The following is a 15,013-nucleotide window of genomic DNA, read 5'->3' as shown; positions in this document are numbered from 1 at the left end:
GAGGTATTTGGGAAATCTTAGGCTAGTGGAAACACTTTAGAAGTGTCACTTAATTACTATCCTTTTGGCTTAGAAAGAGGAATGGCAAGACTCTAGGAAATTACCATCAGAAACAAAGACTTTTGGAACTTACCTTACAAAAAATTATCAATCTTAGAGAGTTTTGTTTTAATGTTGTTTTAAGAGTTAGAAATGCAAGTAAAGGGCCGGCACAAAGTAGTCTCACAAAAAATGATAGCTATTATTGTCACTCCCTGCCGTCAAAGATCGTGTATTTTCGTATTTAGACCTTGTATTTAGATCTAGCACTTATTTGACAGCCATATAAATATTATCAAATGAATGAGTGAATGACATCAAGGATAGACCGATTGCACTCTGTGGCCAAACCCAGGAGTTCAGGGTCCTAAGTTAGATACGGGAACCGAGAGAAAACTACGGGTAAGACAGGCCAGCAGTTGCCCATAGTCGTGAACTACAATTCCCAGCATGCAGCTAAACTCTGTTGTTGCCATGCATCCTGGGAAAGAAATCTCCGGCTCTCCATTGGCTACGCAGGAGAAGCGCTTGTAGTTTGTGCAAATAACGCGGGCTTTACCGTACGCACGCACGGAGATTGCGCAGATCGCGTCTAAGTTCTACGGAACTCATTTTAAGTAGGCATTTTCAGGGCTAAAATCCGGTAGGATTTAAGAACAGTCCCACTTCCGGTAACACCGGAAGCAATTTGAAGATGGCGTCGTCCTCCTCAAACGGGCCCGGCACCGCCGACGGGAAAAGTGAATTTCGTAGCAAGAAGCCGAAGCCCGAGAACCGAGGTAAGGTTGAGCAAGAACTGAAACCTGATATTTCGATATTGAGTTACGATTGTTTTCTTTCGCTGGCTGGGGACGTATAGCGTTGCCTTTGTTGTGTCAAGTTGAGTACGTAGCATTGCTGAGTATTGGGGATGATGGCCAGGCCTGCGGGACCGACTGGCAGGTGTGGTGCCAGCCACGTGTTCCTGCTTTTGCTAGAGGCCTTTCAAAGTAAAGATGTTGCAGAGTTTGATTGTAGAGGGCGTCGCTGGACCTTATACTTGGGGCAGTGGCTGGAAGTCGCTGACAAAATGAAGGATGGAATGGGGTAGGAATAGGAGGTCGTTATGTATATTGAGCGAACGCTGATGATAAAGGAGTGAGATGGGTATGGAGAAGGAGGTATCCGGCGTGTTCTTAACGCTACTTTGTCCGTTAGTGAATTTTGGGGCATTTTATCATTATTCCTGTTCGTCAAACGGCTAAAATATTAGACGGCAAGACTCATATTCTAATTTTAGACTGCCCTACTTTTAAATTGCTGTCTGGTTTTATACATTTTCTTCACTATAAATGACAGGAAGAGAGGCTAGAGAAGTAGCCCAAGACCCGAGCAACCAGTCTTACTGGAAGTGTTAAAAACCTTGAACTCTCATTCTATAGGCATTAGGGTGGTATTAAAGGAGTTCTGTTATTTTTAATTATGTAGCTTAGCAGAGTAGAGTCTTATGTACAGCTTGAAGAATAAACCCAACACGTGAGAAGGAAGCACTCAATACCACTAGGCAGAAAAAGCATTACCACCCTCGGAGTAGATCAGATCATATTCTTTTCCTTTACAGGACACGAGGTAACCACCCTGAATCGTTTTGATCTTCCGTTCTCTGCATAATTTTACCACCTATGCACAAAGTGGTTTGATTTTGTCAGTTTTTGACTTTTATATGAATGCAAGAAGGCTGTAGACGTTCTTCTGGCTTCTTAGGCTAAACTTTTTCTTATTGAGTCAAGGTTATACATGTAGCTGTAGTTTATTCTTTTAATTTGATATTGATGAGATTTCCTTCTATGAATATCCACTTATATTTTCATTCTACTGTTGGTGGACATTTGGATTGTTCCTCTTGTTTGCTGTTATAAGCAGCGCTCCTATAAACATCTTTGTGTGTATCTCCTGGCTTGCATGTTCAAGAGTTTTCTCCAGATCATGTCCATGGAATTGGAATCCGTGAAAGGTGGGGTATGTGCAGGTAATGCTAAATCTCTACCACAAGGGTTGTGTCAGTTAACACTCCCACTAGCAGTGGATGAGAATTCCCATTGCTCTGCATCCACACTAGTACTTGATATCATCTGCATTTTGAATTTCTGTCATTTTGATAAGTATGAAATGGTGTCTTGTTGGGGTTTTAATTTGTACTCCTTATTACTAATGAGGTTGCACATCTTTTCACATGTTTTGGGGGCTATTTGGACTTCCTCTATTGTGCAACTCCTGTATTTCTTTTGCTAGGTTTTTACTTTTTATTTATTTATTTTTGTAGCTATTGAAATGTTTAAATTGGGTTAGACTTGGTAAAATATACATTTTAAGTAATCACAGTTGTACAATTGGAGGTTTTTGGTTTGTTTTTTTTTTTTAAGGATATTGGGAAGTAAGTGATGTATGAAGACTAGCTAATTCTCTGTGATTTGAACCAAAAATAACAAAGTAGACCTGAGTCTAAGAAAGATAAGCAAGTTTACCTGCGGTGGATAACATGAACTACAAAGGCCTTTTTCTCAGACTTAGTGTACATAAGAATCTCCTGATGAGATTATAAAAACACAGATTCTTGGGACTCATCCCAGAGATTCAGATTTGGTAGGTCTGAGTTGGAGCCCAAGAATTGCATTTCTGACTAACTCCTGCAGACCTGTGGGTCATACCTTTGAGGAGTACTGAATTAAAGCATAGCTGTTAGATTTAAGAGAATCCTAAAATCCAGGACCAGGAGTTTTAATAAATGATGTGGGAGATCATTTATGGCCTTAGGAGACATTTCGTTTTATTGAAGGGAGACCTAGACTGAATCACCTTTGTGTCCCCTTCGACAAGTCACTAATCTTTTTGGACTGAACATCTTTTATAAAATGGGGAAAATAATGCTGGTTCTTCCTACTACCTTTCACAGCTGTCGTGAAGGTGTATACAGAAATAAGGCATATGAAAACTCTTTGGAAAGTCTAAAACCCTATACCAGGGATTGGTAACTGAAAGTATACACCAGAATATCAGTTTTTAAGCTTTATGTGTGTGTGTGCACACTCACAAACACAAATATCCATATGCATATACACACACACACACAGGCTGCAATTCAGGAAAGCCTAAAAGGTTATATTGAAAATAGTCCTGTAAACAAAGTGGTATTTGGATCTTTAAGTAGAAGTTTCTGGAGTACCCCACTGTCTGTCAGGCATATGCTAATTACTATGGATCCAAGGAGGATCCCTGCCCTTAAGGAACTTCGTCTTACGAGGCTGAATTATATACAGTCAGTTTTACTAGTGTGTTGATAATAATGACAGAGGCATGTTCTTTGTTCAATAATCTAAAGCTCATGGGAGCAGGAACTACGAGGAGAGAGTATTGGGAAGCATGTAAATGTATGCATATAAGTGTTCAAAAAAGTGTCCAGAAGAAGGGTAAAATCTTATGTATAAGTTTCTTCCCCTCTTTAGATGAATCAGAACTCCTCACTGTTCCTGATGGTTGGAAGGAACCGGCTTTTTCCAAAGAGGACAATCCCAGAGGACTCTTGGAAGAGAGCAGTTTTGCAACTTTGTTCCCAAAATACAGGGAGGCTTACTTGAAAGAGTGCTGGCCATTGGTACAGAAAGCCTTGAATGAACATGTATGCACATTTTAAATATTTCTTTGAGATTTTGCTCTTATGCTTTTACTTTTAAATAAGTATGTATGCTGATGGATTTTTTTTTTTTAAAGGTGCTAGCATAGCTGGTTAATTTGGTTCCTTTGTTTTATGTTTGTTTCCTTTTCTTTTTAAAGAAAAATCTTTAGAGAGAGTGCCTGTGCACATGGGTGATTGGGGGGAGGCGCAGAGGAAGAGGGAGGCAGTTAATCCCAAGCCGACTCTGTGCTGAACTTGGAGCCCTACATAGCACTTGATCTCACAACCCTGAGGTCATGACCTGAGCTGAAATCAAGAGTCAGACGCTTAACTGACTGAGCCACCCAGACGCCCCTGGTTCCCTTGGTATTTTAAACAGCCTAGATATAAGCTTTGTTCTTTTTTTTTTTTTTTTTTAAAGATTTTGTTTATTTATTTGACAGAGGAAGAGAGCACAGGCAGGGGGAGCTGCAAGAGGGAAAGGGAGAACCCGGCTTCCCACTGAGCAGGCAGCCAGATGTGGGGCTTGATACAGGACCCTGGGATCATGACCTGAGCCAAAGGCAGACGCTTAACCCACTGAGCCACCCAGGCGCCCGAAGCTTTATTCTTATATTCCACTTGTTTTTAATTTTGTGAGTAATAGATTACTTTGAAAAATTCACATGCCTTTAAAATTTTAGGGATCTCATGGACTTCTGAAACTCGCCTGTGAACTCAAGGTTTCAGGATGCCTATTCTATACTGTGATACTGCCATGTTTCTGTATAGTTGAGTTGAGGCATGTTCCTGGGTGATTTCTTAATTTTCATTTTAAATGGAAGATGGGGATGTGGCCAACTTTCCCCTGTATGTTGCTGCTGCCATTTCCCTAGAGCAGTATATTTGTTTTTGTTTTTCAAACTGTGGATTGAAACTTGTTAGTGGAGCAAGAAGTCCATTTAGTGAATATAATGAGCCTTTAAAAAAAAGAATGTACCCAAAAAGTAATAAGTAAAAAGAAAAAGTAATGTATCGCATATGGTAAAGATAAGTTTCATCTTATGAAACTTCTGGTTCATTTATATGTGTGTGTGTGGGCACATGTGCACACACTAGGTAGTGATATAAAATGTATTTCTCAGCTGTGTGACTGCTCCGGAGTTGTTTGTGCCCGCTAGGTATTAGGGTGGTTCAGCAAACTGCAAGCTATTTTACCTGTCTGTATCTGAGATTGGACTCTTATAAACTCATAGAGACCCATCCTTATGTTGAATTGTTCATCACTCATTACATTGAAATATTCCTCAGAGGATGCTCTCAGTCAAAGTGACATTTTGCTTTGTTGAAATCTGGTTCTTCCTATTAAGAGTTAACGCATAATTTTTCAATTATTGCTTCTTTTTGAACCTGTGAGAATTTGTTTTTACTTTGTATTTAGCTAATACAAACCAATTAGAAAAAGTTTAAAAGGTTAAGTCCATTCTCACCTTAAGGAGCACATGGCAAATCAGAGCTGGGTCCACGATAGGGGAGCTATACGTAGCTTTATATTTTTACCCTAGGTCTTAAGTATGGCCTCATTTGCATTGATATATATTTTTTACACTAAAAGTAATCTTTATTCCAATAAATAACAAAGTATTCTAAAGTAAGTATAAATGGTTTCAGTTGCCTGTGTTTCTTACATTCTTTGAAATATGAAAGTAATCCGGTGTTCATTATTTATATGAACTACTTAGCTTCTTCAGGGAGGGAGTTGGTAGAATTAGAGAGAGCTTAATTTACAGTAATTAATAGTTTGATTAGGATAGGCTCTATAATGACCTAAAATTGCATTGATTTTTAGACAGTTGTGTATTTGCTCTTTCCTTTTTGCAGCACATCAGTGCAACCCTGGACCTGATCGAGGGCAGTATGACTGTGTGTACGACAAAGAAGACTTTTGATCCATATATCATCATTAGGGCCAGAGACCTAATAAAACTTTTAGCAAGGAGTGTTTCATTTGAGCAGGTAAATTCAGAATTACAAAAATTTGCTTTATTTGCATCAGCGTTAGAGATAACATAACACTTCATCCCTCCCTCTTACAGTTTTCATTTTTATGCTTCGATTTCACTAGCCTGGGCCTTGAAAATAAATGAATTTATAAAGAATATTGATGGAATATTTTCTTCATTTTTCCAAAAGGCAGTACGAATTCTTCAGGATGATGTTGCATGTGACATCATTAAAATAGGTTCGTTAGTAAGAAATAAAGAAAGATTTGTAAAAAGAAGACAACGTCTCATTGGTCCCAAAGGATCTACATTGAAGGTACTTTTTATCAGTGGAAAACTTAAGTGTTTTCTTCTGTCATTAGTTTTTCAGTGTACTGAATTTCAACTTATTGTTCTTTTGATGTAGGCTTTGGAACTCTTAACAAACTGTTACATTATGGTTCAGGGAAACACGGTTTCAGTCATTGGACCTTTTAGTGGCTTAAAAGAGGTGAGAACTCTTTACTATCTTCTGTTAATTTTCAGCAGAGAACAAATTAATAATTTGGTTATAATAGTTCATTGAATAATATACTGTTTTACAATTGCTATTTTTTTTAGAATGTACTTTGTTTGATTTCTCGTTGGTAAATACTTTGTGCTTCATGTTATTTGAGGGCCTAACATATTATGCCCAACCTTTGGCAACTAAAGAGGTATCCATTTCCGACTTAGGAGGTCTGCACATCATCCTTCTTTCCCCTGCAAATTTTTTTTTTTTTTAAAGATTTTATTTATTTATTTGACAGAGATAGAGACAGCCAGTGAGAGAGGGAACACAAGCAGGGGGAGTGGGAGAGGAAGAAGCAGGCTCATAGCAGAGGAGCCTGATGTGGGGCTCGATCCCATAACGCCGGGATCACGCCCTGAGCCGAAGGCAGACGCTTAACCGCTGTGCCACCCAGGCGCCCCCCCCCTGCAAATTTTAAACGGCCATTAAAGATTTTAGTCTGTAGCACATGTGGGAAATATGTGGTTACATGTGCTCAATTCNCCATAACGCCGGGATCACGCCCTGAGCTGAAGGCAGACGCTTAACCGCTGTGCCACCCAGGCGCCCCCCCCCGCAAATTTTAAATGGCTATTAAAGATTTTAGTCTGTAGCACATGTGGGAAATATGTGGTTACATGTGCTCAATTCATTAAAGAATTAAATGGTGATTATTGTTATTTGCAGTAACCTATATAAACCAGTAGAGGTCAGATTCTGAAAACTTCTTTCCTTTAAAATATATTTTTTTGGTCTGAATTTTAGTGAAATGTTTATGTATTGTACTGATGAACTTTTTTTTTAACTGTCAAATTTAACGTTGTGAGAAAATCTGTGGAGCAGTTACAGTTTCTGTTAATTGCTTTGGTTGTCTGGGTCTGGCTGTGAGGTTTTGTTCCCTTTCTGGGACCTATAATAGCAGTTCTGTTGGACCACTTTCTCGTAAGTTATGTGCCCTTTTCTCATGTGGCAATAATAACTTAAATATATTGAATACCCTAAGGTTTTGTAGCGTCTAAATATATTATCTTACTTAATTTTCACAGCAGAGCCTTAAGGTAGTTTTATTTCCATACTACAAATGAGAAAGCTGGAACAGAACAATTAAGTGACTTTCCCTTATGATGCGGCATTCCTATTATTTGAACACGTATTTTCTCACTCCAAATCTAGCTGCCTTCTCTCTAAATTCCACAGTTCCAAAATTTTGTATTGGTTCTGTATGTTATATTTTAGCAGTAAAGTTGAGAAACTTCATTGTGTCCAAGAGAGGTTGACTATTAGGAAAGATCTAAAAGTCACTCAGAGCAGTTGAAGGTCAATTTGGTAGTCATTTCCTGGTTCATAATATTAATCCCCTTCCATTTAGTTCATTAAAGTCTTTGTAAGTGACTAATTCATTTTTCTTTGCAAATTTCAGGTTCGAAAAGTAGTTCTAGATACTATGAAGAATATTCATCCAATTTATAACATTAAAGTGAGTTAATTATATATTACTATAACAGTGGTTGCCAGACTTCTTTTAGCTACAGAAACCTTTCTTGAAATTAAATCTTTTATGGAAGCCTAATGCACAAAACAGATAAAGCAGAAGTATTTAGGGTCAATTAGAAGTAGCATTCAGCCCACCCAACTCTGCCTGAGTCCTGTAGTTACATCCGTGAAGACTTAGGTCTCTGTGGTGTGCAGTCTGAAAACTGTTGAAGGGGGATCCTGTAATGTATGACATAGTTCTAATACAAAGGAAATAAGCTTCATAGAGTTGGTCATAGATGATAACAATTGAGTTTTCTTGGATGATGGGCCTATTACTATATTTAAAGATGTGATCTTTCAGAATTCTGCCTTTTTTTATTAAATAGAGTCTGGACTATTTCAGATTGTATTGAAACTTTTTTTTTTAAATTAATGCTCAAATTATAAACTCTTAGAGATTTGTTATATCCCTTTGTGCACAGCATGCATGATTACACTTTGAAATGTAATGAGCTATTTTGTGAGGGGTATTTGTTAAGCAGTCCCCTTAAATTTGATGAAGTTATGGAGTCACTCTTAGATTGGGGTGGAAGAATGACTTTGACTTGCCTTGGGACATTAAAGATCGAGCTTGTCTTGTATCTGATGCCTGCTTTGCATCCTTTGATGTTCCAATGTTCCAAACTCGAGTGGGAGAAATGTGTTTTTATCTGATCAAGAGAAAGTTTACTTTTTTCTTTCCCTGTGATAATTAAAGTACTGCCAAAAACTTCCTGCTTTCAGGGAACATTGCTAATTAAGAACTCTCCTGTTCCTATGAAATTGAATTTTAAAGGTTTTAATGAACTAATGGTTGAAAAGCTGAATGTCTCATCTCAGTTCTCATCTCAATTTGTTTGAACATTTCTGCATTTCTTTTTTTATTTAATTTTTTTTTTTGAGAGAGATTGCACATGCACACGCATGGGTGAGCAGGGGGAGAAGCAGGCTCACTGCTGAGCAGGGAGCCCAACTGGGGGCTCGATCCTAGGGTCCTGGGATCATGATCTGAGCCGAAGACAGACACTTAACTGACTGAGCCTCCCAGGCACCTAACAGTTCTGCATTTAATCTAAATTTCTTTTTTTTAAATTTATTTATTTATTCAACAGAGATAGAGACAGCCAGTGAGAGAGGGAACACAGGCAGGGGGAGTGGGAGAGGAAGAAGCAGGCTCCCAGCAGAGGAGCCTGACGTGGGGCTCGATCCCAGAACGCCGGGATCACGCCCTGAGCCGAAGGCAGACGCCCAAACGCTGTGCCACCGAGGCGCCCCTTAATCTAAATTTCTAATGGTTTTCTGATGCTTGGTTTGAGATTACTTTTTTTTTATGGAATTGTTTTGCTCCTACTGAGGAGATTAAGAACTACTTGTTTTGGTTTTTTTTTATTTTTTTATTTTTTGCTTTTGTTTTTGTTTTAAAGATTTTATTTATTTATTTGACACNCCAGCAGAGGAGCCTGACGTGGGGCTCGATCCCAGAACGCCGGGATCACGCCCTGAGCCGAAGGCAGATGCCCAAACGCTGTGCCACCCAGGCGCCCCTTAATCTAAATTTCTAATGGTTTTCTGATGCTTGGTTTGAGATTACTTTTTTTTTATGAAATTGTTTTGCTCCTACTGAGGAGATTAAGAACTACTTGTTTTGGTTTTTTTTTATTTTTTAATTTTTTGCTTTTGTTTTTGTTTTAAAGATTTTATTTATTTATTTGACACAGAGAGAGAGAGAGAACAAGCAGGGGGAGCTGCGGCAGAGGGAGAAGCAGGCTTCCCGCTGAGCAGGGAGCCCAATGCAGGGCTCCATCTCAGAACCCTGGGATCATGACCTGAGCTGAAGGCAGACACTTAAATGACTGACCGAGCCAGGCGCCCCAGGAACTACTCTTTTTAATTGAATTATTTATAGGAACAGTATTTATAATGTCTTAGTTTGACAAATGTATGAATTTTAAAATTAAAAATTCTTACTTTGTTCATGTATCTCCATGATTAAAGACCTTAATGATTAAACGAGAGTTGGCAAAAGATTCTGAGTTAAGATCACAAAGTTGGGAAAGATTTTTGCCACAGTTCAAGCACAAGAATGTGAATAAACGTAAGGAACCAAAGAAAAAAACTGTCAAGAAAGAGTATACACCTTTCCCACCACCACAGCCAGAAAGTCAGGTCAGTATTAAATGCTGAATTTCTTTACTTGAGGGGGAAACCATTTTAATCTATTTCATCAGAAACTGTGGACAGTAATTTAGGTAGACTGTGTGTGTGTGTGTGTGTGTGTGTGCGCGCGCGCGTGTGTATGTGTGTACAGGTATGACAAACTAAAGTTAAATGTAAATAGGCTTATTTTGAGCTAAGTGCCTACCGGTGGAGAGTGGGGGCTTCACAGTAGGAGGGTAAACTATGACTAGGTGGTTGCTGTCACTTGTGCCCCTGTAGCCACAATACATGTTCCATGGATTAAAAAAAATAATAACAATTTAACCCTTAATGCTCTCACTCTGCTTTAGCATCTTTCCTGTTACCATGTGCTATATGACTGCTCCAGTTTTGAAATCTTAAATTCTCACATCCATTCTTCTTTTAAGTTATGAATCCTTCTCATTTTATTACCTGTTTTCTGGCTTCGTTTTTTCCCCCCAAATTTCCTTTTCTCTCTTGTCCATCTCTTTTTCTTGTATGCTGCCTTTTCCTTGTTTTCACACCTATCAGCAAAACTCTAAAACTTGATCAGTCCTAAAATTTGACTTCTTTCCCATAATGTGGCTTCTCAGCATAGCTGGTGAAAGTCTTATCTTTGGACTAAATCCACTATAATTTCACGTTTCCTACTATTGTCTGGTAATTCTGTATGTCCTCTAATTTTTCTCTCTTTCTTTTTCTTTTTTTTTTTAAAGATTTTATTTATTTATTTGACAGAGATAGAGACAGCCAGTGAGAGAGGGAACAAGCAGGGGGAGTGGGAGAGGAAGAAGCAGGCTCATAGCAGAGGAGCCTGATGTGGGGCTCTATCCCGCAACGCCGGGATCACGCCCTGAGCTGAAGGCAGACGCTTAACCGCTGTGCCACCCAGGCGCCCCCCTCTCTCTCTTTTTTTTAAAGATTGTATTTATTTGACGGAGAGCACAAAAGCAGGGGGAGCTGCAGGGAGAGGGAGAAACTCCCTGCTCAGCAGGGATCCCAGTGTGGGGCTCGATCCTGGGGTCCTGGGATCATGACCTGAGCGGAAGGCAGATGCTTAACCCACTCAGCCACTCAGGCACCCCGTCCTCTTAATTCTTGAGGCACCCTCTCACTCCTGGCAGATGACATTGCATTTTATTTTATGGAAATATTTAAGACCATAAAGTGAGAATTCCTTCAACTTCCTTTTCTCTCACCTAAAATTTTTTCTTTTTCCATCTGAACCAATCCTTTCTTTAACCTGTTCTTTGAGTTCTATCTTTGCCTTTCTCCTGAGGGATCTTACTTCATGATTCCCTCCCTTGGTTGTGTCTGAAAGTCTTTCCTTTCTAATAGTGCTTTGTTCTAAGCATGTAAACACATGCACTGTCTTGTCTTCTCCACAGCCCTGTATTTGGAGTTTGAATTTCAGGGGTTTGACGAAAGGTCAGAGAGGAAAAAGAAATCATGATCATGGTGATAAAACAACGGAAGTGTTGGTTCATGAGGTCTCTTCTGTAAAAGGAAGCAAACAAAGGGACTATTTGTTGGGGGAAAGTAGAGTGATCTTATTTACGCAACTGTCATTCCGTAACACCTGCTATACTTCTTCTGGCCCTGTCCTGTAGTTAGTAATTGTCTTCTCTTTCTTCCCTATGATTAAGCGTCTTAAAACAGTGATGTCTCAGGTGACTTATTCTGCCACTTACTTGCTTCATGACTGGCAATTTATTTAACCTATCCATGCCTCAGTTTCCCTGTACATAAAATGGAGATAATAAAACATCTTTTTCAAAAGATTATTAATGAGGATTAAATGATTAGTAATTGTAAAGAGCTTAGTAACTTAATATTAAGAGTTTAAAACATTACCTTAGATATAATAATGCTGTGTAAGTGTGAGATAAGTCAATTATATATTGAATGAATAAGCTAGTGCTTTCTCTAATTAGTATTGAATTAGTCACCAAATCCTAACAATTCTTGCTTTTCATTTTGCATGCCACTACTTTATTGCAAGCGTTTATCTCTTCTTTCTTTTTTACCTTTTATCTTATTTTATTTAAAGAAATATTATTTGAAAGAGAGAGAGAGACAGAGATAGAGCATGAGCAGGGGGCGGGGCAAGGGGGAGGAAGAAGCAGGCTCCCAGCAGAGCAGGGAGCCCGATGTGGGACTCCATCCCAGGACCCTGGGATCATGACCCGAGCCGAAGGCAGCCACTTAACTGAGCCACCCAGGCACCCCTCTTCTGTACCTTTTAAATGCTGCTTTGGTCTCTTTATTTCTCTCAGAAACCTGCAGTCATTTCTAAATCATAGCCCACCTCTTCACCTGGCATTCAGGTTTCTTCACGCTTAACCCAGATTCTCTTTCCAGTTTCCTCACACCTTCCTGAATCATTGATCTCCTGTCCCATCTAAAACTGCCTGCTATGTATTTCATGAACACATCGCCTTCTTTCCTACCTCCATGCTTTTTGCTTGTATTCCCTTCAGTTTAGAGCCCATCTCCTTTTAATGTCAGTGCCTTTATGAATTGATCATAGATTTTTGACCTCATTGTCTTTACCTCAAAGACATTGTGCCTTTCTTAGGGAATGACTTCTCATTTACCTTATTTCTGATGTAATTGTAAATACTGATTTCAACAGATTGATAAAGAATTGGCTAGTGGTGAATATTTTCTGAAGGCAAGTCAAAAGAAGCGACAGAAAATGGAAGCCATAAAGGTAAGACTGCCTAGCTCACAACATCGATAGCACAGTTCATAGAAACTTGAATTCCTACCTAACAATAAATTGTATTATTAATGTATTTCTTATTAATAATGCAGGCTAAACAAGCAGAAGCTCTTAGTAAGAGACAAGAGGAAAGAAATAAAGCTTTTATTCCACCTAAAGAAAAACCAGTTGTGAAACCAAAGGAAGGTAAATGCTTGTTTTCCAATTATTGGTTTGATGTTAAAGTCTGTTTGCTGAAAGGTAAACCTATAAGGGAATTTGTCTGAATCTCTTTGAGTGTTAACTAAAGACATAACTATATCTTTCATCAGTTCCGTTGACATTTCATTACTCACTAATCCTAAGGATGAGACCATGGAGGTGTTATATAATTTATTAGCAGCTAATGCCTATTTAAGAGTGTCCTAGATTGACAGTCTTCTCCTGACCTCTGACTGTGCTGGAGAAGAACTCTTTGTTGTGAAAGCTATGAACTAGAGCAGTGAATCTTCTGTAGATTTAAAAGTAACTAAAGCAGTGAGATCCCCGAGTCGTGTTATCATGCCTCTCAGAGCTTATCAGAGGTTATGCTTTTCTTCTCTGCACTTACGTGATCTGTGGCTTAAAGTTTAATTCCTATATTGTTATGATGGATTTCTGATCACCTTGGGCTAAAGGACACCATCAAAATAACAAGAAGTTCTTAGGAGCTATTAAAAAGACAGTCTACGTGAGGCACTTAGTTGGCTCAGCTGGTTAAGCGGCCGGCTCTTAGTTTTGGCTCAGGTCATGATCTCAGGGTTCTGGGAACAACCCCCACGTCAGGCTTTTTGCTCAGCGAGGAGTCTGCTAGAGGATTCTCTCTCTCCCTCTGCCCCTCCCTCCTTGTGTGCTCTAAGATGAAAAAAAGAGAAAAGTTTTGTGTCTTATCTTTCCTATTCCTAGCCTCATTTGATCCACCCTTTCCTCTTCTGCATTTTCTTTCCCACCAGTAAACCTTGAACTCTTCCCGAAGTAATTTTCCAGAGTAGCCAGTGACACAGTGAGGGAGGGAGATCATCACTGGCATCATTGTACTTGACTTGTTGGTCAAAACCAGACATAACATTACTATTTTAATATCCTATATTAATTACTCAGTGTTAACAGCTCTAAAAATACTGTATTTTTCTATGTAGATCATTGGTTATGTAAAAATTAAAAATGTCATAAGCAGTATAATTTCCAGTTTGCTCAGCCTGTGAGTTTTACTTTCAAGGCCATTTAGTAGCCATTTTAATCTCCGTTTATAATGATTAAAAATGTAGCTATTTCATGATAGTGAAGGCTTTACACCTCTACTCAAGTTGCTGGGAAGTTTGTCTGATGATGTTTTATCTTGTGATTCTCCTATGCTCTGAATACTGCTCTTTAAATGGTGAGAAAAACCTACATTTTTTTCTCCTTCTTTCTCTTTGTTGTTCAAGCTCTTGGCATTGATTCCATGGCTGGGTTCTGTTAGGAGATGTCCAAATACTCAGAGCCTTATCTTTATTACCAAAACCTTGTTAAATAAAGTACTACTAGTCATTCATTCAGCTAATATTTGGAAAACTTTATTTTTAAATTTTCTTTTTTTTTTTTTTTAAAGATTTTATTCATTTGAGAGAGAGAACATGAACAGGAGAGGGGTAGAGGGAGAGGCAGACTCCCTACTGAGCAGGGAGCCTGATGCAGGGCTCGATACCAGGACCCCGGGATCGTGATCCAAGCTGAAGGCAGACATCTAATCAACTGAGCTACCCATGTGCCCCTATTTTTAAATTTTCATGTGTGGTATTAGATGAAGTAGATTTTGATCTAAAGCTTAATGATTACTTAATTAAAATTATGGAAGCTAGAAGGGCTACTTGTTAATATTCTTCATGAAATGTAATTTTAAGTTATTTTAATGTGCAGAATGGAAAATTGACATCTTAATGAGTACTCTGCAGTTCTAAAATATGGGAAAGTATATAAGTAAAACTAATCTCAAGTGCAATTTAAGGGGAAAGATGAAGTTTTAATATTGTTAAATTCAGTAATTTAGAGGCGCCTGGGTAGCTCAGTCGTTAAGCGTCTGCCTTTGGCCCAGGGCGTGATCCCAGGGTTCTGGGATCGATCCCTGCATCATGCTCCTCTGCTGGGAGCCTGCTTCTTCCTCTCCCACTTCCCCTGCTTGTGTTCCCTCTCTCGCTGGCTGCCTCCATCTCTGTTAAATAAATAAATACAATCCTTAAAAAAAAAAAATTCAGTAGTTTAAAAAACTAAACTATAAAGCCGTTTTCATGTGTATTTTCACTAATGTATTTTTAAAGTACTTTATGATTTGTTTTCTCTTAAGTGTCTAACTTCCTTTAGGCACTTTTTTTATATTTTAGCAGGTATTTTATATT

General features: G+C 38.7%; 1 protein-coding gene across 1 annotated transcript in view; it reads left to right on the top strand.

The window, feature by feature from the left end:
• Positions 1-603: 603 nt before the first annotated feature.
• Positions 604-15,013, top strand: part of KRR1 (KRR1 small subunit processome component homolog) — a 15,810-nt gene continuing 1,400 nt past the window's right edge. The window contains exons 1-9 of the mRNA XM_002920640.4: positions 604-818; positions 3,522-3,694; positions 5,552-5,686; positions 5,864-5,989; positions 6,080-6,163; positions 7,623-7,679; positions 9,713-9,883; positions 12,531-12,608; positions 12,713-12,806. Of these exons, the coding sequence (XP_002920686.2) occupies positions 734-818; positions 3,522-3,694; positions 5,552-5,686; positions 5,864-5,989; positions 6,080-6,163; positions 7,623-7,679; positions 9,713-9,883; positions 12,531-12,608; positions 12,713-12,806 (1,003 nt within the window). The 5' untranslated portion in view covers positions 604-733. The remainder of the gene's footprint in view (positions 819-3,521; positions 3,695-5,551; positions 5,687-5,863; positions 5,990-6,079; positions 6,164-7,622; positions 7,680-9,712; positions 9,884-12,530; positions 12,609-12,712; positions 12,807-15,013) is intronic.

The sequence above is a fragment of the Ailuropoda melanoleuca genome, chromosome 15 (genome assembly GCF_002007445.2).
Source record: "Ailuropoda melanoleuca isolate Jingjing chromosome 15, ASM200744v2, whole genome shotgun sequence".
In the NCBI taxonomy this organism is placed as follows: Eukaryota; Metazoa; Chordata; class Mammalia; order Carnivora; family Ursidae; genus Ailuropoda; species Ailuropoda melanoleuca.
The sequence above is the reverse complement of the archived record's forward strand: the minus strand, read 5'-3'. Positions and strand labels throughout refer to the sequence as shown.